Here is a 24,684-nt window from a genome sequence, read left to right on the forward strand (position 1 = left end):
ACTGCTCTGAGGGTGATGCCCGTGCTCCCTTTCCTTCCTTTCTCTGGAGCCTCCAAAGCCCCTACTCCTGGGTCCCCTAGCAGCCCGTTTGATTTAATAGGTCTTTGAGGGTTTCCCAGGAGCCAGACACTGGGCAGATGCTGCAGGGTTAACACTTCAGCAGAAGTGCTGTATGGAACGTGCCAGACACGTGTGTATGGGTGATGGGTGGTGGGGAGGGAGAGAGCACGGGCTGGGAGCTGTGGTCGGCGCCGGGTGGGACGAGAGCAGTGATGGACTAGAGAAAGTGAAGAGTACGTTTCCCAAGGCTGGCTGGGAATGCGGTCTTCGGAAGGACTCCAGTCTGCCTGGGAAGCCGCCCGGGGGAATGTGTGGTGTGAGGCATGTGAGCAGCTCTGCAGTGCTGGGGGTCCGGGGCGGGGTGGGGGAAGGCTGACCACGCTAGAGAAACCCGGCGTTTCTGTAACTCACGGAACTCTCATGCCTTTATTTCTCGCGATTCTTCCCATCCTTTTGCAGAACCAGCATTGAGCAGATCATACAAAATGCTGACATGCAGGATTTGGCCTTTGTGGTGTCAGAAGCCGGAGGGCAGAGTGATTCTGTAAATGAGAAGGGGAGGGAGGGGGCCAGGGTGCAAGGACGGTGCTGCAGGGCCTTCTGACCCAGGGCCTGAGGCATTCACAGAGCTAGTTCTCCAGCCCCATCCCTATCTGATCAGAGATATGGTGACACTGTACCGGAGACGTGGTGACATTGTATTGCAGATGTAGTAAAATTGTATCGGAGATGTGGTGACACTGCACCAGAGGGCTAGTGACAATCTGCTACTCGAGAAGCCAGTCAGGGAAGTAGATACACAGCTTCTCTTCCAATCGGGCTTTTCTCTGCTACTTTGAAGACGCGTAGAAGGTGTTCCTTGTGGGAGCTTCTGCTCAAGCTCGGTGAGGCGGTGCACGTTCTCTGCCGCGTGCGTCTCCCTGGGAGCGAGATGTGTGCCTGCGCCGGGGGACCGCGCTTCCACTGGCTGCAGCAGGCAGCAGGCCACACGCTCGTCTGCTGGGCTGTCCTATCCTCTGCAGCAGACCAGGCTTTGCCGCATTCTCGGGGCAGGGGAGGAAGAGGTGCCCCGTGACACCTCTGCCAGCACAGACTATTAGCATTAAAGGCAGAAGTTTAACTAACTTGATAAGTCAAAAATAGTGTCTTTCTATTTTAATTGGCTTTTAAAAATTACTAATGATGTTGAACTTTGTTTCATATTTGTTTTGTCCCTTGTATATCTTCTGTGTAAAGTTGTGCTTTTTGAAATTTTGTGTCTTGTTTAGCCTGTCTTCACCCTAAAAGCAGTTTTATGTTCACTCTGCCACCCTTACTTCGCTGTAAATGTCTCATTCTTTACTGTAAATACTGAATTTACCTAGATTTGATTTTTGGTGTGTGGTATAAGGGGAAGCACAAACCTTCATTCCCCTCCTCGCCCCAGTTTTCTAGTCACTCATTGTTTCTGTTGAACAGTTAAAAAAATGGAAGTGGCGTTTATTACATACAGGCCCAAATCCCACGTCTTCAGCCTTATATCTAACTGGAAATGAGCTTGGTCCCTAGACTGACCGACTTTTTGTGATGCCCACCCGCTCCAGTCTCCCCAGCCTGACACAGAGCCTTCTCTGTCTTCTCCTCTGGATTATCTGTTGATTAGTCAGCCCCCCGGGGTCAGTCAGGTAACCAGTGGGGACTAGTTCCTAGAACTGCTGGAAACGTCCTCAAGCAGCTGTAGGGTTGTGTCCGCACTTTACAGAAGAGATGAAGCCCGGAGGTGGTGGGGCACAGCGAGAAGGCCGGGGGGCAGCGTGGTCCCCAGAGCCAGCCTGTGGCAGAGCGTGTGTGTGGCCCCATCAGCCCGCTGTCAGTGGCCCTCTCCTTGTAGGGGGCGGGTGTGAGGGCGAGGCCAGGGGAGGTGGGCCGGGCCGTGTCTCCGTGTCTCCTGGTTTCCAGGAGAAGCTGGAGGTCAGACTGCCATCCAAGACCTCCCAACTGTGACCTGTCGGCCACTAACTCAGGTTTGGGAGGCCCCGTCAGGCCGCGCCGCAGCTGGTGCCAGCGGGATCTCTGCTCCAGAGCAGCCAGGCTAGAATGGGGGCCTGGGCTTTGAAGGGTGCTGTGCCCAGGCCTCGCCTTAGAGGTGACAGTTCTGCAGGCTAGTCCTGTGATGCTGGTGGCCACGTTTGAGGCCCCAGCTGGTGCGTGGAGGGCAGTGCTGTGGTCAGCCCCTGGGGTCTGGGGTCTTCTGATGGGCCCAGCGGGTGCCAGTCGCTGGATTGTGGCTCTGACCTCCAGGAAGTTTTGGCCGAGTTGCTAAAATGCTCAACACACTGGAAAAAAGTCAGCAGGAAGGCCTTGGGGCCTGTGGCTGGGAGGGCTGGGCGGGCTGGGGCTCGGAGAAGAGAGTGGACATGGAGGCCTCTGTGCCGGTCAGCCAGGCCTGGGTTGGGCATCAGGGCCTGAGGTTGGCAGCGGGGACCGTGCCCTGCCTGCCGTCTCCTCTTCTCCGTTGAGGTCTCGGTGGCCCTGCCCCCCACTGCTCTGCTCACACTGGGGGCCGTGCTGGCCTGGAGACCCCACTCCCCACGGCCAGGGGGCAGGGCTGCCGTCGGTCTCCAGACTCTGGAACGAGCCCTGGGGAGGCAGGTATTCCAGAACCTGGGCTTCTCACCTGGCGGCGGCTGGGCCTCTGCAGGAGGGCGACGGTCACCTGGCCGGACTTTGGGGGGGCGGGTGCAGGAGACCCACTCCCACCGGCCCTCGGCCCTGGGAGGGTCGCAGCGGTTCCCGGGGAGGGGTGCAGCCTGCCTGTGACTCGGCTCTGGGGGGCGGTGGAGGCCCGGGCTGGCCGTGCAGGGGGGCGGCGGCACCCGGGGCCGCTCGGGCTGTGGCCGCGGGCGCCCGGCCGGCGCCCCCCTGATGCCGCGGCGTCTCCCCTCGCAGGTTCGGGAGGCGCTTCGAGGCGCCGCTGCTCTGGCAGAGCGTCGTCATGATCCTGGCCATGCTGCTGATGCTGAAGCTCTGCACCGAGGTCCGCGTGGCCAGCGAGCTGAACGTGCAACGCCGGGTCTTTGCAGGTTGGTGACCCGCAGCTTTGGGGATGGAGCCCAGTAGCTCAGCGAGCAGAACTCGGCTGGAGCTCTCGGGGGCGGGGGGGGCGGGGGCCTCCCCAGTGCTGTCCCAGCAGCGCTGGCTTCGCCAGGTGGCGCGCGTGTCTGTCACGGCACCGGTGTTCGCAGTCAGGTAAGTGACTGCGTCGACACTGTATCATGTGAAACGGGAACTCGGACGAGTTACGACCTGTTCTCACCGTGTCCCTCGCCGTGGCCGTCGTCACGCGGGCCCCTCAGCTGGGGCAGGAGGGGCGGCACTGCTGGTCTGTTCCTGGCTTGATCAGGCCAGGGACAGATGTTTCCTGCAGAGGCGGTTTTATCTCTGACCTTGTCTGTGGCTCGTGCACCAAACGCAGCCTCTCTGTTTTTCCCATTCCCTGCGGCTGAGTCAACCGGGATCTTTCTCGCATACCTTGTTAATCATTCCCCCGACGACGTCATGCTCTGTGGGCTGCGGGTGGGCACACGGGGTCCACAAGCTTGGGCAGGCGAATCCCATGCTCAGCCCCTACAGCTTTTTGGTGGCTCAGAAGATAGAAGACGCTGCTCCTGGTTTTGCCTTCTCCTTTGAACATGTTCCTTTCGAGCTGATGTTCTGTGTTTGACCGCGCGGGCTGGTGGGCTTCTCTGTGCAGGAGGGTTGATGCCGTACTTCTGGTTTTTCTAATGACTAAGTCTAAGACCACTCTCCCCTTCGATTTTGTCTGAGAATGTGCGTGTGTTCAATCTCAGCTATTGCTTAGAGAAGCGTTCTCTCTGGAGTTTGTTTAGTTCTGGGACTCCTGCAGACTTGAGGTCTTGCCCCGCTATTTTTTTCTTGATGGCTATTTTCTCTCCCTTTGAGTGACCCCTCTCCTCTTGTGTAGCTTCTGTTTTTAGAGTGAGAGTGAGTGTGTGCTAACTTCAGTCTTTGTAGAAATGGGTCAGCCTCAGCTCCGACGAGTAGCCTGGATCAGTTAGGGTCACGGAGACGATAAAGAGGGCCGCCCGCCACTGTCTGTTTCCGGTGTGTTTTTGCTTTTGCTCTCCCATGAACGCCGTCCTCCCAGCTGTGATTCAGGAAGTCACGCCAGAGGTGGTGTCAGCTGTACTGCTGCTCTCGCCTAGAAAGCAGGGCTTCTGTGTCCTGGACCCCCTATGAGTTGAGGAGCTGGCTCTTAATTTTCTCTGAGTCGAGGGCTTTCTGCCCAAGCGGCTTCTGCCCCTGCCCTCTGTGGTCTGTGCCTTTTCGAGCCTCCCCTTTAATGGGTGCAGGATCTCACAGCCGACTGCAGAGTGGGCCCTGTGGGGTGGTCAGTGGTGTGCGTCTTCACCCAGGGCGGGGGGACGGCCTGCAGAGGACACCCGGTGCCCTGGTGGCTTAGTGGTCCTGCGCCTCGGGCTCTGCAGCGGGAGACCAGGCTTGTGACCTTGGTTGAAACTGTGTGTGGGTCATGAAGGCGGAGGGTGCCAGATACGGTAGGTGTTGGGGCCTCTGGGTCATGCAGCAAACTTAGAGTTTAATGTTGAGCATTTGATGGCAGCTCACGGCGATGGGTGGTCTGCTGGTGCATGCCGTCGGCTCTGGTGGAGGGAGGGCTGTGCCTCCTGACCTCTGGGCCCCCTCCTGACCCCGGCCCTCCCCCGCTGGGCCCCCTGCGGCCTCAGGGAGAGTCGTCTCCTAACCTCCACCCACATGGCTGAGAGGCTGAGCATTCAACACTTGAATCCAGATCGGATTTACATGTTTCCGTGTCTACTGTTTATGAGGCACACAGGTCTCAGCACCCCGCTATGGGAAGCTTTTAATGAATGTGTGGGTTTATTTCCTCTCATTTGCCAGAAGTAGGCAGGTGGGCTGTGAAAAAGCCAAGCGGTTCAGGCCTGGAAGCTCTGGGAGCCCGTGGGCCGCTGTGCCGCGGCCCCCGTCTCTCCCCCCACCCTGCGTGGCAGGTGGCCAGCCTCCGCTTCCCGACGCGTTTCAGCCGAGGCCTCGGGACACAGACTTCTTGGGGAACTGACCGTGCACATTACAGTAACTCTCCAGGAGAGTCGGGGGAGCTTTGTTTCAGGGTTCTCGTAGGATGGCCAGGCAACCTAAAAAAAACCTTAAATGTTTTCCAGCTATCTTTTATAGAGGTTTGCAGTTTTGAAGGTCACTAATTCAACTTGAAAGTTAAGGTTAAAGAAACGTAGATGGTGGTGAGGAGAAAAAGCAGGTTACTTAGAAAATTAAGTATCTAATTTGTTATCTGAAGGGCAGCATGTGCGCATTGTAGACGCTTCAGGGAAGACAGGATATACAGTAAGAGTAAAAAGCCTTCCATCCCACCACCCAGAGGTGACTGCTTTGAACATTTTGGTATATTTTTCCAGTTTTTTCTTTTTTCTTTGTTAGTCAGTCTCCTATCACAAGATTGGGATCATTTTCAAAATTAGGATCAAACGTTTTAGAACCTCTCATTCCACTGGCAGCCTTTCCGTGCCCTTGTGTGTAATGGGGGCAGGGCCAGGGGTGCGGGTCTCCCTCCTCGGGTTGTCCCAGGTGAAATGGCGTCCACCGAGACCACGTGTTTCAGGGAGAAATTGGCTGGAGACGCTAATACGCGCCTGCTGTTTAACTGTGAACTGGGAGTGAGGTGTGGTGTCCGGCTCGAAGGTGCTGTGTTTTTCGTTTTTTGCTTTTTATTGTAGAGAATTTCAATAGAAGTATTGAAATTTATTACGTAGAAGTAGGGAGAGTAGCATAACGGAGCTCCGTGTGGGACCGTGACCACCTCCAGACCCCATTCACATCTTTTTCCTGCCGTTTCTGAAGCAAATCCCAGATGTAGCCTCTCTATAGATAGTCTGTAACGTGTCTCTAAAGAAATCGTCACCCGTAAGAAATCACTGGTTCCTTATCATAAAACCACCCTCTGTGTGTGAGTTTCCAGCCGTCTCGTCCGTTTCCTGACTTGTTGGCCAGTTTGTTTCCTCAAAGCAGGATCCAGCACGCACTGTGATTGGCTGGTGTCTTTTCGCTGTTGATCTGTCTTTTTAATCTGTAGGTTCTCCCTAACTCCCCTTTCTCCTTGGAACTTATCCGTTGTTGAAACGGGTCGTTTGCTGTGAGCTGAGCGCCGCACACGCGGCACAGGGTCAGCGGGCCAGCAGCAGTGCGGAGCGAGTCAGGCCCACGGGATCTGGACGGAATCAGGCTGCTGGACCAGGTCTGTCTGGGACGCCCTGTAGAGAACGTTTTAAAAGAGAATGGGACCCAGGTCTGGCCCTCTGTCTTTGCAGGACTGTTGCGTCCTTCCTCTAGGAGGTATGGCTGTCAGCTGGCCCCTCTGGGTGGTGGCAGCTGTGGGGGCCCGGGGCCCAGTCGACAGTCAGTCCCGGGCCGCCAGCCCCGAGGTTCTGCTGTCTCAGCTTCTCTAGAGAAACTTCCCCACAAACGCTACTTGGTCTTCCGACGGTTTGATTTGTAAAGGAAGGCAGGTGAGGGCTTGCTTATTCCTCTGTATTTGCCACTTTTCAAAATTGGTTCCCAGCATCTTGCAGCAATGAGCACGTCTGTTTGTACGTGACCCTGTGTTCCGTGTGGTGGAAGCCCCTTTACCACCTCTGCCCAGGGGGAGCCTCTGCCGTCGGCTCTTGATCTTTGACCTCTGGTCCTGTGGGCCCCGGACGTCGGTGCGACAGGATTCTCTGAGCTCGCTGTCCGGTTTCCCGCCCCAGCCCTGCAGTCGGCCAGGTGTCCGAGGAGCCCGGTCTGGAGGTCTCCCGGGAGACAGAGCGCCCGCTCCCAGGCCGGCCCTTCGCGGGGCCCCGGGCGGCTCTGATCTTCCCGCTGCAGCTCAGGGACCCAAGAATAACAGAGCGCTGCGTCTCCGCCAGGCGCCTCCCTCACGGCTCCCGGCCAGCTTCCGTCACGAGGCCGGCCGACAGCGAGGCTGCTGAGAGGTCGTTTCCTCGGGGGTCCGCAGGGCCACACGTCCCTCCCGCCAGATTCCCGTGTTGTACTGTCACTAAGAATAGTGCCTCCCAATGGGTGTGTCGCCAACCGGCTGCAGGCCTGAATTCACCTGAGGTTTGCCGCACATCTCAGCACTGGGGTGGCATTGGCTGGGGAGGTGGATGGGGAGGGGGTGACTGCTGAAGGGGACGGGTTTCCCTGCGAGGGGATGCAAGTTCTAAAATACCGTAGCGGTGTTGGCTGCGCTACACGCCTGTGAGTACCCTGCACACCGCTGGGAGAGTGACTTTTCTGTGGTGTGTACTTCTAGCTCAGAAAGCTGTAAAAACACGGTGGGTGGGGAGGGTCACATACCATCCTGAGAATGAAAGCTGAGGACACCCCCTCCCCAGGAAGACGTTTATCCACAGACCATCCTGCATTTTCAAGGGCTCCGCGGTGTCCTCGGACATCAGGTTACAGTCCTGCTTCAGTTCAGCCCGCTGCCCCGGAGCTGACACAGGGTCTCGTGTTCCCGTGTTGCCTGGACCACCGTGGGGATACTCCTCCCGGTCCCCGGTCCCCCTGCGTCCCCCTGTAGCCGCCGTCCCCTCCACCACACGCAGGTACCGTTGCCCCCGCGTGGTCTCTCCGAGGTGCCCCCAGCAGTGAGTCTCAGAGTGTGACAGGACTAAAGCCCCTGGGGCAGTTGAGGGCCTGCCTCTTGTCCCCCCCCAGCCTCCTGCTGGCCACCAGAGGCTGACTTTCCCGTCTCAGCTCTGCTGGAACTTCTGCCTTGTCATCTCTGGTTCCTGTCTCAGGGGCTGCTCGACGAATGACCCCAAAACTTGATGATGTGAAAGGACATTTTTGCTTCGGACTCCACAGTTGGGCTGTTTGCTTGAGCTCCTTTCTCACTGTCTCATTCACTCTCTCCCATCCCCCCTTTCTCTCTCTCTCTCTCTGTGTCTCTCCCTCTCACTGTCTCTCCCCCTTACCCCCTCTTTCTCTGTCTAGCTCTGTCTCTCGCTCTGTCTCTGTCTCTGTCTCTGTCTCTGTCTCTCTCTGTGTCTCTCTCTCTTTCACTCCTCTCTCATGTGTCTGGGTTGGTGCTGGCCGTTGGCTGGACCTCAGCCGGGCCCTGCTGGAACATCCCTGCGTACCCTCCTCATGTGGCCTGGGCTTCCTCACAAAGTGGCGCTGGGTTTCAAGGGGAGAGCCGGGTGGACGCCGTATCTTTTTAAAGATCTAGTCTTGGAACTCACACAGCATCACTTCTGAAGACCTGCAGTCTCAGGCCCACCCATAGTCAAGGGGGCAAAGACCCGCCTCCTGGTGGGGAGGGGGGGTTCTGAGGACAGCGTGGTTGTGTGTGTGTGTTTTTTTAAAGATTCAGTTATTATTTATTTATTTTTGGCTGCGTCGGGTCTTAGTTGCGGCACGCAGGCTCTTCGCTGAGGCAGGCGGGATCTTTCGTTGCCGTGTGCGGGCCTCTCTCTAGTTGCGGCGTGCGGGTTTTCTCTTCTCTAGTTGTGATGCGCCGGCTCCAGGGCGTATGGGCTCTGTAGTTTGCGGCACGCAGGCTCTCCAGTTGTGGCACGTGGGCTTAGTTGCCCTGTGGCATGTGGGATCTTAGTTCCCTGACCAGGGATTGAACCCGTGTCCCCTACACTTTAAGGCGGATTCTTTACCACTGGACCACCAGGGACGTCCCAGTGCAGTTGTTTTGGAACCTCCATGCCTGGCCTGGAGTGTGTCCTCAGTACAGCTCTGTGGAAGCACACGATTGTTGAAAACACTTCTAGCATCTCTCAGCTTCAGAGCCCACTTTCCTCCATCTGTCCTATGCAAAGGTGTCTTTCCTAAAACGTAGATCTGATCATGTTGCTTTCCAGCCAAGGAACCTTAGGTAGCTTGGTGCAGTGCACAGGGGCGTGACCTTCCCACCCTGAGCCAACTTACCCAGCCCTCTGCTTGCCGACCCCCAGCTCTGCACCCACGCACTCCTCTGCGTCTCCCAGCCGTGCCCGGTGGTTCTGCATGTGCGAAGCTCCGCTTGTCAGCTCAGTGTGATCAAGCCTGGAGAAGAGAAGGGAAGCCGTGTCTGAAACGCACAAGTAACTGAGTTGAGCGCTCTCTCCTGCAGCCTCCCTCCCCTCCCCTCCTTCCCTCTTTTGGGATTTTGATCTATAGGGGAGGTGCCCATGAATGGTGAAATTGGTCTCAATCAAAGAAATAGAAGCCAAAAGCTGAGAGGATCTGACCAACTCTGGGGAGTCAGAACCCAGAAGGTCCAGGAGGGGGTGTTCGGGAGAGAGGTGGGGTGAGGAGAGGAGACTGCGGTTTGTGTTGGTTTATAAACCGCTGCCCCTGCCCCAACCCCCCAGCTCCTCCCGGGTCTAGGCAGCAAGTCTGGTATTTGCTTTTAGCTGATTACTTGCACAATTTCCATTTTGGGGTAGAGTGTACACGGCCTGGGGCAGGTGACCCACGACCTTTGATCCTGCCTCTGCTTTCTGACCTCGGTGACTCTTCTCTTTAACCACCGTCGATCCCAGACCCCACCTGCAGGTGGAACCCAGCTGGAGGTGCTCTGTCTTCAGGGCCTCTGGTCGGTAGGTCAGTCGGTCATTGTCCTGGAGTGGCCCCGACTAGGGAGGTCTCAGGTGGGGTGGCGTGCTCGGGGGGGCAAGGTACCTGGCAATCGAATTGTCGCACACTGGGTCACGTGCTCCTTCCTGGGCCACAGCGGAGACAGCTGCCAGACCTGCTCCATGACTGGGTGTGATGTCCGAGGGCGGTCAAGTTCACGTGCTGAGCTAGCTCTCCGTTTACGGCGGGTGTTCTGTTGCGTGTCCTCTGAAAACAGCTCTAGCGAGCAACCTTCCGGAGAGTTTGCACCCTGAGACAACTATCTTGCAACCAGGGCTTGCGTACAGATGAGTTCCCAGGGGAAAGTAGAAGTGGGATCTGCTGTATCTCTGTCAGCACCTCTGACCTTAGAAATGAAGTGAAAGTGAGGTGACTTTTCATTTTTTTCCCTCTGTCCCAAGCACTTATTTGGAGGAGGGTAGGTTTGGAGAAAAATTGTTCAGAAAGTGGATTTCCTAATGCACAGAAACCAAAAGCTTGCTGTCTTCCTGTTCCATTGTTTTTTTTTTTTTTTTTAAAAGAAATACAACAAGGACTTACCAGTGTTAAAACCAGTCTGTTTTTGTCTCTTCTTCCTGTTTTCTCTCTCTCTGTCTTTAAATGTAGCTGCAGATAATAAAGATGAAGCCAGAGGCCCCCCCAGGCGGTCATATCTGGGTAGGTACCACGCTGCATGAGCCCCCCCAGGTGGTCACATCTGGGTAGGTACCACACTGCATGAGCTTCCTTCTCTGCATCTCGGTCCCTCTCTGTCTCTGCTCCCGTCTGTGCCACGTCCTCACCTTGCATGCACATCACCCACCCAGTGTGGCCAAGCCTCCAGCCAGCTAACCAACCACACCTGCTGTTTTCGAGCATGAAGTAGCTCCTAGAAACCTGCCCATTTTCTGTGTGTGTGGGGGGGGGAGGGGGAGAGGGAGGGAGGGGCACGGAGAGGTGGAAAGAAAGAGAAATGATCAGGACACAGGTTTTGGAATTCTTTTGTTAAATTTATTCCAAAGTATTTTATTCTTTTTGATTCTGTGGTAAATGGAATTGTTTTCTTGATTTCACTTTGGTTCGCTCATTGTTACTTTGTAGAAATAAAATTGATTTTCACATATTGATCTTGTGTCCTGCAACTTTGCAGAACTCATTTATTCTAATAGCTTTTTAGTGGATTTTGGAGGATTTTCTACATGCAAGATTACGTCATCCACAGATAGAGACAGTCTTACTCCTTCTTCTCCAATCTGGATGCTTTTCATTTCTCTTTCTTGCCTCATTACCCTGGCCAGAAGTGGGAGAGCAGATGTGCTTGTCTTGTTCCTGATCGTAATGAGAGGGCATTTAGTCCTTGACCATTAAGTATGATGTTAGCTATGGATTTTACAGAGATGTCCTTTATTAGGTTAAGCAAGTGCCCTTCTATTCTGAGTTTGTTGACTTTTTTCATCATGAAAGGATATTTAAGTTTGTCAAATACTTTTTGTGTCTGTTGAGATGATCATGTGGTTTTGTTCTTTAATCTACTATTACAGTGTATTACATTGATGGATTTTTGTATGCTGAACCAACCTTGCATTCTCGGGATAAATCTCATCTGATCATGATGTATAATCCTTTTTATAAGTTGCTAGATTCTGTTTGCTAGTATTAGGTTGAGGATTTTTGTGTCCATATTCATAAGAAATATTGGTCTTTTTTTTTTTCTTCTTCTTCTTGTGATGACTGGTTTTAGTATCAGGATAGAACTGGCCTTGTAAAGTAAGTTGGGAATGGGAAGTGTTCCTTCCTCTTCTATTTTTTTTTTTTTAAGACTTTGTGAAGGACTGCTATCAATTCTTTATTAATTAAAATGTTTTAATTGAAATATATTTGACATATAACATTATGTAAGTTAAATGTGTACATGTTAATTTGATACATTTATATACTGTGATATGATAGCCATGTAGTGATAATGAGGACCTCTACCATGTTACATAATTATCTTTTTTTTTTCAGTAGTTGGAATAATTACTTTTAGTCTCTTAGCAAGTTTGCTGATTATAATACAATGTTGTTATCTATATTCACTATACTGTGCATTAGATCTATGGGGCTTATTTACTGCTTGTTGCAAGTTCATCAATTCTTTTAAATGTTTGGTACGATTATCCAGTGAAACTCTCTGGGCCTGGGCGTTTTGTGGGAAGTTTTAAAAGTACTAATTCAGTCTTTTACTTGTTATAGATCTATTCTGATTTTCTATTTCTTCTTGAGTTAGTTTCAGTAGAAATTCTTTCTTGGAATTTGTCCATTTAATCTGTTATTTAATTTGTTGGCATATAATTGTTCTTGGTATTCCCTTATAATCTTTTTGATTTCTGTAAAGTTGGTGGTAATGATCTTTCTTTAATTCTTGACTTTAGTAATTTGACTCTCCTCCCTTTCCCTCTCCTTCTTGTTTTGGTCCTTCCAGCTCAAGGTTTGTCCATTTAATTGGTTTTTTTTTCCAAAGAGCCAACTTTTGGTTTTGTTGATTTTTCTCTATTGTTTTTCTAGACCCTATTTATTTCCATTTTAGTATTTATTATTTCTTTCCTTCTGCTTATTTTGGGTTTAATTTGCTTTTTTTTTTTTTTTAGCTTAAGGTAGAATTAATTTATTGATTTGAGATATTTCTTCTTTTTTTAAATTGACATATAGTTGATCTTCTTTTTAAATATAGCATTTACAGCCATAATTTCCTTGTAAGGAATGCATTAGCTGCATCCTGTAAGTTTTGGTATGTTGTGTTTTTGTTTGCATTGGTCTTAAAATATTTAAAAATTTCCTTCAGGATTTCTTCTTTGACTCATTTGTTATTTTTGAGTTTGTTGTTTAATTTCCACATATTTGTGAATCCCCCAAATTTCCTTCTGTTATTGATTTTTAATTTAATTCCACTGTAGTTGGAGAACATAGTTTGTATTATTCCAGTCATTTTATTTTATATTTTTTAAAAATAAATGTATTATTTATTTATTTTTGGCTGCATTGGGTCTTTGTTGCTGCTTGCGGGCTTTCTCTAGTTGCGTCGAGCCGGGGCTACTCTTCATTGTGGCACGCGGGCTCAGTAGTTGTGGCTCGCGGGCTCTAGAGCGTGGGCTCAGTAGTTGTGGCGCACAGGCTTAGTTGCTCCACAGCATGTGGGATCTTCCTGGACCAGGGATCGAACCCACGTCCCCTGCATTGGCAGGCGGATTCTTAACCACTGAGCCACCAGGGAAGTCCCTATTCCAGTCATTTTAAATTGAGGCTTGTTTGATGGCCTGGCCAATAGTCTCTTCTAGAGAACATTCCACGTGCACTTCAGGACGATGTATATTCTGCTGTTGTCAGGTGGAGGTGGAGGGGTGTCTGTTAGGTTTGTAGTGTGGTCAGGTCTCCTCTTCCCTTTTTCCTCTGTCTAGTTGTTATGTCCATTACTAAAAGTGTGTATTGAAATCTCCAACTACCTTTAGATTATTTGTTTCTCTTTTCACTTCTGTCAGTTTTTGCTTTTTACATTTTGGGGCACTGTTGTTAGGTGCATATGTTTATAGTTTTATCATACTGATAGATTGGCCCTTTTATCATTATAAAATTTTCCTTTATTTCTAGTAATTTTTTTGTTTTAAAGTCAATTTTTTTCTGATAGTAGTGTAGCTACTGAAGATCTCCTGTGATTGCTGTTTGTATGGTATATCTTTTTCCACTTTACTTTTGACTTCTTTGTATCTTTGAATCTAAAGTATGTCTCCTGTAGACAGCATATAGTGGATCATTTAAAAAACCTCATTCTGGCAATTCTGCCCTTTGATTGGATTGTTTAATTCATTCACATTTAATGTTATTGTGATATGTTTGGATTTACACCCGCCATTTCAGTTTCTGTTTTCTATCCTCATGTCTACCCTAACCCCCAACTGTTCCTTCTTTACTGCTTTCTTTTGTATTAAGTGAACATTTTCTAGTGTAATATTTTAATTCCTTTAATGAACCTTAAATATATATATAGACACACATACATATGTATGTGTGTGTGTGTGTATACTACATTATATCACATTATATTATATTATGTTATTTTCTTGGTGGTTGCTCTAAGGCTTATGATATGCATCTTACCAGAATCTACTTCAGACTTATACTAACTTAATTATTTAATCAGTTAAGAGAGGAAAGGAGAAGAACTACGCACGTATACTGTCTTTTATAATTACCTACATAATTACCTTTACCTATACTTTTTGTTTTTCTTAAGTGGATTATAATTATTGCCTGATCTCTCTTTCTTTCATCATGAAGAACTTATTTTTTGTATTCCCTGTAAGATGGGTCTGCTAACAAGAAATTCTCCCAGTTCTTTTTTATCTGGAAATGTCTCTATTTTGCCCTTGTTTTAAAAAAAAATTTTGCAGGAATTCCCTGGTGGTCCAGTGGTTAGGACTCCACGATCTCATTGTTGAGGGCCCAGGGCCCGGGTTCAGTCCCTGGTTGGGGAACTAAGATCCCACAAGCTGTGCAGCCAGGATAAAAAAATAAAGTTTTGCTGGATGTAAGAATCTTGGTTGACAGTTTCTTTGCTGCATTTCAAATATGTTATTCATTATCTCTTGTTATCTTTCTTTTTTTGTTTTTAAGTTAATTTATTTTTTAAATTTTTGGCTGCGTTGGGTCTTCGTTGGTGCACACGGGCTTTCTCTAGTTGCGGTGAGCAGGGGCTACTCTTAGTTACGGTACGTGGGCTTCTCATTGTGGTGTCTTCTCTTGATGCAGAGCACGGGCTCTAGGCACGCGGGCTTCAGTAGTTGTGGCTCGAGGGTTCTAGAGCATGGGCTCAGTAGTTGTGGCGCACAGGCTTAGTTGCTCTGTGGCATGCAGGACCTTCCCAGACCAGGGATTGTCCTTTGCATTGGCAGGCAATGCTTAACCACTGCACCACCAGGGAAGTCCCTGATTTCTTTCTTCTTTTTTTTTTTTTTGGTTGTGCCACTCGGCTTGTGGGATCTTAGTTCCCTGGCCAGGGATCGAACCCAGGCCCTTGGCAGTGAAAGAATGGAGTCCTACCCACTGGACCGCCAGGGAATTCCCTCTCTTGCTGATTTCAAGAGTCTGTCTTTTTCTTTGGCATTCAACATTTAGACTGTGGTATTCAGTGAGGGTGTAGTTCTCTTTGTACTTATCCTTTTGGGAACTTGTTAAGCTTCTTGGGTGTGTAGACTGATATTTTCATCAAATCTGGGAAGTTTTCGGTCATTATTTCTTAGGCTGTTTTCCTCTCCTTTCTCCTCTCTTCAGTGCACCTGTCATACACATGTTGGTGCAATGACTATTGTTCCATGTGTCTCTGAGGCTCTGTTCAATTTTCTGAATTCTGTTTTCTCATTGTTCTTCAGATGCATAATCTTTATTGATGTGTCTTCAAGTTTGCTGAATCTTCTGCCAGCTCAGCTCTATTGTTGAGCCCCTATTGTGCTTTTTTTTTTTACCTCAGTTACTGGACTTTGCAACTCCAGAATTTTCATTTGGCTCTTTTTGATAATTTCTACCTCTTTATTGATACTCTCTATTTGATGAGACATTGTCAGTATACTTCCTTTAATTCTTTATGTATGGTTTCCTTTAGTTCTTTGGACATATTTGTAATGGCTGCTTTGAAGTCTTTTCTGCTAAGTCCAATGGTTCTGTCCTTCAAAAGCAATGTTTCCTTCTTTTTCTTTTCTTTCTTCTTCTTCTGTGTATGGGCCACTTGCCATACATATTTTGTTGAAAACTGGCTATTTTAGGTAAAATATTGTAGCAACTCTGGATACTGACCCCATCCTGGTTGGGGGGCTTGTTTGCGTGTCTGTATGTTTAGTGACTTGGCTTGATGGGTGCACTCTTAGAATCTCTCCCCTGCTCCCCCACCAGGCTTTGACTCTCCTTGGCCCCCCTGTTAAGCTTCTCCGGGGTCTGCCACCACTGATTAACAGCTGATTGCTCTGTTGGTTTTGATAACGGCCTAGGCCATGCAGCGCTGTAAGGTCTGATCCAGTTAAAGTCAGGCAGAGGTGGCCTGAGGCCAGCCTTTGACAGTTGCTGTGTCCAGGAGGGCTGCTCTTGCTGTCTCTCTCTGATAAACCGCCAGCTTCCCCTCAGTTGCCCCTCCAGCAGGTTACCTATTGTTTTTGTCTGTGCCCTTAGGCTTGAACCTGACCAAGCTCTGTTCCAAGCAAGGTACCCCTCTGGGGAGAGCTGTGGAGCTCTCTGTTCTCACCCCCCCGCTTCCAGGGCAGACCCTCTGAACCCTTGCTCTGGAGCTGGAGGCCGGGCAGCGGTGGCCCTTGTTGGGGTGACTGCACTGCTCTAAGAGCAGGCACTGGGGGTTGTAGCCCCTGGTATTCCCGGCTTCCCCTCCAGGCGTGGGACCTCCACCCCATGAGCGCACTGAGGCAGGAGGGGTATTCTGTGCCTGCTGCTCCTGGGGGCTGCGGGGAGGGGCCCACCTGGGCTGCCCCCGCCTGGGGTGATGCCGTCATCACACTCGGGGGCGGGGCAGGAAGCAGGCCATGTCCAGGCTCTTTTCCCAAATAGATGCCTCTCCGTTCCAGAGGCTTTAAATGCTCGTTTCTTATAATGCACAACAGTGAGGGTTGCTTTGCTGGGGAAAGGGTCTGCGGAGAACCTCACACCCCTGTCCTGGACGTGCCCATCCCCTCGGCTGCTTTTCACCCGACTGAAGCCCTGCTGGCCGAATTACAGAGGATGTTTCGGGCCAGGAGGGCACTAGCTTTTCTGTTTTTATTTACTTATGGTGAACTCAGGGAACTTGAGCATTCTCTGTGGGTTTACTGTCAAGTGGGCGCTCTGGAAGTTTCACCTTACCGGAAGGCCATGTCCTCCCTTAAGTTTTGAGAAGTAGTCTTAAAACTTCACTTTTAAAGTGAAGCTGCTATTTTCATTTGGGGAAAACTACTTATCCCAGTCTGCCTGGGTCAGGGCCTTTCTGGTGCTTGTTCAGCTGGGTACAGCCATGTGGGTGCCATGGTTCAGCACAGAGCTGGTTCCGTCAACCAGTGACCAGCTCGCTGGGCAGAATGGCAGAGCAGGGAACACAGGCTGTCAGCTTCTGGCCTCTCTCATTGTCTGGGCAGAAGCTAGCAGTGGGGCCTGGAGGTGTGATGGGACACGACGAAAAGCCTCCTGCAGCCAGGAGCCAGGAAGGCCAACCAACCAGCACCCACAGTGAGGCTCAACTGCCCGGGGCCGCCTTGGGACGTGATGAGCTCACCTCCCAGGTAGCACTTTTGAATGGGGGGTGTGTCCCCTCTCAGTGGTCAGTCCTGCCCAGCTAGGGGGTCAGTGGGGCTTTCAGCTGGGTCTCTGAGTCTCTGGGCCGTGGCCTGCCTGCGTTGGGCGAGGGTGGTGTTGGGGGCGTACTGGATTAAAGGTGGGTTCGAAACGTGAACCAGGCTCTGTAGGCTGAGAGGGCATTTATACTCGTGCACCAGATCGCTGGCTACCCTCGCTGAGTCCTGTGTCGTCCCTGGTCATTTCGATAAAGTGAAGCTGGGGGCTGGGAAGGGTCTGCACCTGGGTGGGCTTCCCTCCAGGTCAGCCCCTACCTGGAGCCCAGCCGGGCCGTGCCCTGGGCTTTCTCAGATGGCCCTGTGCTCCCATGGGGGCTGGCACACCCTCTTTCTTTGCTGGAGGGTGAGCCCTGGACGTGGGCTCGGAGGTCAGGGCTGTGTTCCAGGACCCAGCGGGCACTTCAGAGTCATATAAACAGGTGAATGAGACAGCAGTGGGGTTAAGAGCCGGTTTTCAGTTTGAACCAGGGCTTTGAAGGGATGGAAGGTTGGCACGTGAGGGTCTCCTGAGAACGGGTGGCCTTGCCCCCGGGAGTGGGGCGCGTGGGGAGCCCCCTTGGTGTTGGTGTTCCCGCCCCGGGGCTCGCGCGCTGTCCCCACGGGGCCGGAGCGCACGGGCCCCTCCGGCCGGCCACTCGCGTGTTCCCGGGAGCGGGTCGCACGGGGGCGCGCGCGGGCCGCCAGGCCAGGATTGAGCGTCAGTTGCTGCGCAGCCGTAACTGCCGGTGGTTAATAGGGTCTCGGCTTTAAGGGAAGGGGCGGGCCCCGGGCTGTGGGCGGGACGGGTCCGGGCCCCGCTGGCGGCCCGGGAGGCGGTGGTGCCGGCTGTGCCGGTTTTCCATGGCCTTGGACGGCGACGCGAGGAGCGGACCTGACAGCCGAGTCTGGTGGCAGCAAACCGGCCTCGGCATCGGCCCTGCTCCCGGCCAGGCCCAGGCGTCCCCAGAAGCCTCCTTCCTCTTTGCAATGTGACCTCACGATTTGAGAGGACCGAGTTGTTGCATTGAGATAGGTGAGGGGTTTGTGTAATTTTAAAAATCAGCTCCATGGAGGCGCAGTTTACACACAGCGGAGCCCCACTTGGAGGGAGTGCGCTCTAGACAGGCGCTGGGGGCGCGGGGGGCTCCTGGGCCGGCCGGCCGGTGCGTGTCCCCCGCAGGTACCCGGTGAGGACCCGCGCTCCTGCCCGGGGAGGGGCCCGCGTGCCGGCCGGAGCGGAGGCCCGGGAGGGGCTGCCCGGACAGGCTGCAGGTTGCGTGCAGCGGTGCCTGGGGCGCCTGCGCGCTGTTCCCGCTTTTCTCGCGCTGAGGAAAGCCCCGGGCTGAGCGCGGCGACCCAGTCGGCTCCGCGGCGCAGCGGCTTCTGTGTCTGGAGCCGCATGCGGAAGCCTCCCCGGGGTCTCTGCTCTTCCCACCGGGGGCCGGTCTGCACCCTCTTAGGCCAGATGTCTTCCATATTCGTTTGGAGCATAAAAATACAATCCGATAAGAAACCGAGTCTTTCTTGCCACTAGGAGGACACAGTCTGCTGGTGCAGATTCTCCAAATGGTAAGTCACGTCTTAACCCAGAAGCGATCGGACTGAACAAGGAAGGGATGGATTTGTGGACCCAGGGGCGCCTCAGACCTTCCGAGTAGCATTTCAATAATTGGGACGCTTCAGGGGTGTGCTCGTCACCATCAGGTGTCTCTCGAGGCAGTTAGGGAGCAGGTGAGCTTGATGCATCCGCGGCGACACGCGGCTCGGCCCCCAGTCCGGGGTGCCTCCCTTCAGCTCTACATGCCTTGCTTTCAAGTCTTGCCTTTTTGGGGCCACTGTCGGGAACCCACATCCCGGGAGAAAGCATATCCTGCCTGAGTTTGGGGCTCGCTGCGGAAATGGTGACGGGGTGCAATTTATGTTAGCACCTCCAGTTCCTCGGGCATCCTCCTGGCGGTGTTCTGCCCGTGTTCCTGTTCTCTGAGCACCGTCTGCTCACGCCTGCACCTGCACCTGACAGGCCGGGGGGCCCCAGGGGAGGAAGGTGTGGCTCCCTTTGAGGAGTCGGGGTGCCCGCCCTCCCCTGCGCCTGGGCTAGCACCAGTTTTTCTGAAAGGGAATCCAGACCTCTCTTCTTTCTTAGCTTATTTTTTAAATTATTAATGAGAAAATCTTCTGACATAGGAATCCCTAAAGAAGTAGAAAAGATGTTTGGTCACATCTGATTACAGATCAGGAATCTACTTTTTATTAAGCAGCTTCTGTGTTCCTCTAATTTTTTCTGGGTAACTCTGGAAATTTCATTTCATGCTTTCTATATCTACCCAGTGGTATTTTCAGCTGACATTTTTCCTTATATAATTCCTACTTTTTTCTCCCTACTGCTTGATTTAATTCACCGCAACACGTCAGTTACAGTTGATGGGTAGATGGGTCGCTAAATGTATTTTAAGTTGTCCAGGATTCAAATGACAGCACATAAAACTTGAAGTTTAAAAGAACTATTTTTAATTTCAGCATTAGAAAATATATTTACTAAAGTGGGTATTTACGTCTGTATCTCTCTATGAAAAGCAAATCATATATATGAAAAACTTTATTACACATTAAAATTTATTTTTAAGATATAATTTACATACCATAAAACTTAACCTGAAAATTTTTAAAGTTGAGATAAAAGTCACACAAAGTAATCCATTTTAACCATTTGAAAGTATACAATTCAGTGGTTTTTAGTACATTCACAGTGTTGTGCAATCATCACCACTATCTAATTACAGAATATTTCTATCACCCCAGAAAGAGACCCCACACCTCCCAATTTCCTTACGCCAAGCCCTGCCAACCACTAAACTGTTTTGCCTGTTTTGGACACTTCACATCAGGGGATAATACAATATGTGCCTTTGTGTCTGGATTCTTTCACTGAGCATAATATTTTCAAGATTCATCCAGTTTGTAGCATGTGTCAGTACTTCATTCCCTTTTAAGGCTGAGTAATATTCCATTGTATGGCTGGACCACATTTTGTTCATCCGTTCGTCCATCGATGGACATTTGGGTTGTTTCTACCTTTTGGCTGTTGTGAATAGCCCTGCTGTGAATATTCATAGGAAGTCTTCATGTAGACATATGTTTTCAGTTCTTTTGGGCATTTACGTAGGAGTAGAGTTGCTGGGTATGTGGTAACTCCATGTGGAATCATTTGAGGAACTGCCAGACTGCTTCTCAAAGTGGCTGCACCATTCTACATCCCCACCAGCTCTGTATGAAGTTTCCAATTTCTCCACATTCTCACCAAAACTTTTTATTGTCTTGTTTATTTTTGCCACCGTAGTAACTGTGACCTGATATCTCATTGTGGTTTTGACTTGCGTTCCCCTTACGATTAGTGACGTTGAGCATCTTTTCATGTGCTTGTTGGCCTCTCCCGGGAGTTGTAAGTGATGCTTGTTTTGTAGATTTCTCTGATTTAGGTCTCTCAGAGCTTTCCTTGGCCCTGCCGTCTCGGGGGGTGACCCAGGACGCGTGTGTCTTCCCCACAGCAGCCCCCATGCTTCCTCTCCTGGCCCCTGCGTCACGGCCAGTGGTTGGAGGAGTCAGGTCCTCAGGAGCCTTCTGGGCGCTGCCCTCCGGGGTTGCCTGGTTCTCGACCATTGCCCTGAGGATGTGCTGAGAGCACATCCCCTGAGGGTTTCCTTAACTTCTGGCGAGTCCAGAAGGCAGAGGAGTGGACGGGCTCCAGCTCGTGTTTTCTCATGATTGCGTGACCTGGACGAAGCCTGTGTGGGAGGTGGCCGAGGGCTGGGTCGTGGTGGGAGGAGCCCCTCAGAGGGTCGGTGAGGCCCTCTGCGCCGGGGCTGCAGCCCGGGTGGGGTCCGGACACTGGCAGTTCCCTCGTGTGAGGATGTGCGGACCCCTTCTCGCATCCGAGGGAGCACAAGTGACAGTGACGGTTGGTCCGGGACCTGGGAGGGGCCTTGGTCTGAACCTCTGAACTGGGAAGCAGACCCCCTCCCTCGTGCAAGCAGAACGGCAGGTGAAACTGCACCAGTTCTCATCGACCCCACGTGCAGCTCCGGACACTAAGCCGTGGAGGTGGGCTTCCTGGGACGGAGGGCCTGTCCCCCTGCCGCGTGGCTCGCCCCTTGGGCCCCTCTGAACTCCCGCCCCGTTTAAGCAGCTCCGTTTTCTTTTCGCAGCTTTACTGAGGTCTGATCAGCACATGATGAGTGCACTTGGTGTGCAGTTTTGGTCAGGTTGGGCATTATACAGCCTTCACCCAAGTTAGGACAGTGAACATGACCGTCACCCCCCAGATTTTCCTCTTTGTGACCCCTCCTCCACCCCCAGGCCCTAATCTGCTTTCTCTCACTAGACATTGGTTTGCGTTTACTAGAATTTGACAGAACTGGAGCTATACAGTATGTACTATTTTGTCTGGTTTCTTTCACTCAGCGTAATTGTTTTAAAATTTGTCCAGGTTGTAGAGTATATCAATAGTTCATTCCTTTTCATTGTCGAGTTATATGGCTGCACTACAATTTGTGTGTTTACTAACTGGTTGGTGGACATTTGGGTCGTTTCCCGTTTTTGACTGTTACAAATAAAACTGCTGTGAATGAACCCTTGCATACAGGTCTCTATATGAACATATGCTTTCTTTTCTCTTGGGTGTATACCTAGGAGTGGACGGGCTGGATCCTATGGTAAGTGTATGTTTAATTTTTTAAGAAACTGTTGCACTGTCTTCCAGAGTTCTGTACCATTTTGCATTCCCACCAGCAGTGTGTGAATTCCAGTTGCTTTGCATCCTCATCAATACTTTGTATGGACCTTTTTTTTTAAAAATTTTTAGCCATTCAGATAGGTATGTGGTGGCATTTCATTGTTGTCTTAATTTGCATTTCACTAATGATGTTGAGCATCTTTTCATGTGCTTGTTTGTCATCCTTAAATCTTCATTGGTGAAGTATCCAAATCTTCTGTCAATTTAAAAATTGTTCTTATTGAATTTTGAGTTTTTAATGTTTTGGATACAGGTCCTTTTATCAGATACATGGTTTGCAGTATTTTCTCCCAGTCTGTGGTTTGTCTTTTCATTCTTTTAGTGGTTTCTTTTGACAAGCAGAAGTTTTAAATTTTTATGAAGCCCAGTTTATCAGTTTGTTCTTTTATCGGTTGTGCTTTTAGTGTCAGGTTTAAGGCATCTTTGTCAAACTCAAGGGCACAAAGGTTTCTCCCTATTTTTTTTTCCTGGTGGTTTTGCAGTTTTAGGTTTTACATTTAGATCTGTGATCTAATTATCTGTCAGTTAATTTTTGTTCACGGTGTGACGTATGGCTCCAACTTCATTGTTTTTGCATATGGATGTCCAAAGACCGTCTTTTTTTTCCCACTAAATCACCTCTGCATCTTTGTCAGAAATCAGCTGTCTGTGTGTGGGGGGTCCATTTCTGGACTCTGCTGTGTCGCACTGATGTATTTCTCAATTCCTGGGCCAGCACCACACTGTCCTAATCGCTGTAGCTTTTTGGTACTAAGTCTCGGAATCAGGCAGTGTTAGTCCTCCAACTTTGTTCTCTGTTCTACGTGCTTTGCATTTCTATATGAATTTTACAATCAATTTGTCATTTTCTACAAAAAGCATGGTAGGATTTTGATTGGGATTATCTTGAATCTATAGATTAATTTGGGGAGAATTGACGTCTTTATGATTGTGCAGAAAGTGTTAACACAGCAGGCCTGGGACTGCTGTCCTTAGAAAAGCCCGCTTGCCAAGTTGGCCCCTGGCTGATGCCTGGGAACTTGGAGTTTGGCATACTTCCCATTATTCTCAGAACTGATGAGAGGAGCTTTCTATGCTTCAACTGTCTGGACACCTGCTTTTCTTCTGGAAGTCTGGGATTTTGGTGTGTGCTAGGCAGAGGGTGTCTACATGACCAGCCCCCAGTAAAAACTCTGGGCACCGAGTCCTTAATGAGCTTCCCTGGTCATCGTCCGTTGCTGGAGGAATCAAGCTCATCCGAGGGAGGGTCCTGGGAGAGGCTCCTGGGAGCTCACACCTGGAGTCCTCCAGACTCCACGCCATCTGCCCTTCCCTTTGTGGATTTTGCTTTATATCCTGTGGTATAATAATCACGGCTGTGGCTCTGGAGACGTGCTGGGCGAGTCCTCCTGATAGATCATCGGACCTGGGGATGGTCTTGGAGACTCCCGGCACAGCAGTGTTGAGACCGCCAGCACGGAAACACCGTGTAGCTCTCCACGTACGTCTGCTTTCATTTCCCTCAGCAATGTTTTGTAGTTTTCAGTGTGCCCATCTTGCACACTGTCAGATTTATCCCTAAGTATTTCATATTTTTTTATGGTATCATGTATGGTATTGTTTATTAAATCTCAGTTTCTGATTGTTCATTGCTAGTATGTAGAAATGCAATTTACTTTTGTATATTGATCTGATAGCCTGCAACCTTGCTGAACTTATTTATTCATTCTAATGGATTTTAGTGGGTTCCTTAGATACTTAATAAATAAGGTCATGTCATCTGCAAATAGGGATAGTTTTACTTTTTCCTTTCCCACCTGGATGCCTTTTATTTCTTTCTTTTTTTTTTTTTTTTTTTTTTGCCTGGTTGCTCTGGATAGAAACTCCAGCACAGTGTTGATTAGAAGTGGTAAGAGTGAGCATACTTGCTTTGTTCTTGATCTTAGGGAAAAGCATACTTTTGTTTATCCCCTGCCTACCTTAGTGTAATTGTCATACAGTTGACTTTACATGTGCTAAAGCCCCATGCTACATTGTTCTTATTTTGTTTAAATAGTCACTTATCTATTAACAAGATTTATTAAATGGTAAGAAAAAAATCATATATGTTCACCCACTTATTTACTGTGTCCAATGGTCTTTTTTTTAAAATTGATTTATTTAATTTATTTTATTTTTGGCTGCATTGGGTCTTCATTGCTGCACACGGGCTTTCTCTAGTTGCAGCGAGCGGGGGCTACTCTTCGTTGTGATGCGCGGGCTTCTCATTGCGGTGGCTTCTCTTGTAGCAGAGCACGGGCTCTAGGCGTGTGGGCTTCAGTAGTTGTGGCACGCGAGCTCAGTAGTTGTGGCTCGCAGGCTCTAGAGCACAGGCTCAGTAGTTGTGGCGCATGGGCTTAGTTGCTCCGTGGCATGTGGGATCTTCCCGGACCAGGGCTCAAACCTGTGTCCCCTGCATTGGCAGGTGGATTCTTAACCACTGCGCCACCAGGGAAGCCCCCAATGGTCATTTTTGATTGGATGTCAGACATTGTGAATTTTACTTTGCTGAGTGATGGATATTTTTGTGGGCCTATAAATTTTCTTGAGCTTTGTTCTAGGGTGCAGTTAAGTAACTTGGAAACAGTTTGATCTTTTTTTTTTTTTTTAAGATTTATTTATTTATTTATTTATTTATCTTGTTTATTTTTGGCTGCGTTGGTCTTAGCTGCGGCATGCAGGATCTTCTTTGAGGCAGGCGGGATCTTTCGTTGTGGTGCACGGGCTTCTCTCTAGTTGTGGCGTGTGGGTTTTCTCTTCTCTAGTTGTGGCACGCAGGCTCCAGGGCCTGTGGGCTCTGTAGTTGTGGTGCACGGGTTCCAGAGTGCG

The 24,684-nt window shown here is 50.3% G+C and overlaps 1 protein-coding gene across 3 annotated transcripts in view; it reads left to right on the plus strand.

The window, feature by feature from the left end:
- The window catches only part of SLC66A2 (solute carrier family 66 member 2), a 48,105-nt gene that overhangs the window by 2,420 nt on the left and 21,001 nt on the right, over nucleotides 1–24,684 (plus strand). For 2 of the 3 annotated variants that reach the window (XM_082417793.1, XM_082417794.1), the window contains exon 2: nucleotides 2,989–3,122. In XM_082417793.1, coding sequence (XP_082273919.1) covers nucleotides 2,989–3,122 — 134 coding nt within the window. Of the gene's footprint in view, nucleotides 1–2,988; nucleotides 3,123–10,335; nucleotides 10,387–24,684 lie in introns of all 3 variants that reach the window. The other variant, XM_082417792.1, reaches the window with a different exon arrangement.

This window comes from Balaenoptera physalus (assembly GCF_965194825.1).
Source record: "Balaenoptera physalus genome assembly, chromosome: 12".
Classification (NCBI taxonomy): Eukaryota; Metazoa; Chordata; class Mammalia; order Artiodactyla; family Balaenopteridae; genus Balaenoptera; species Balaenoptera physalus.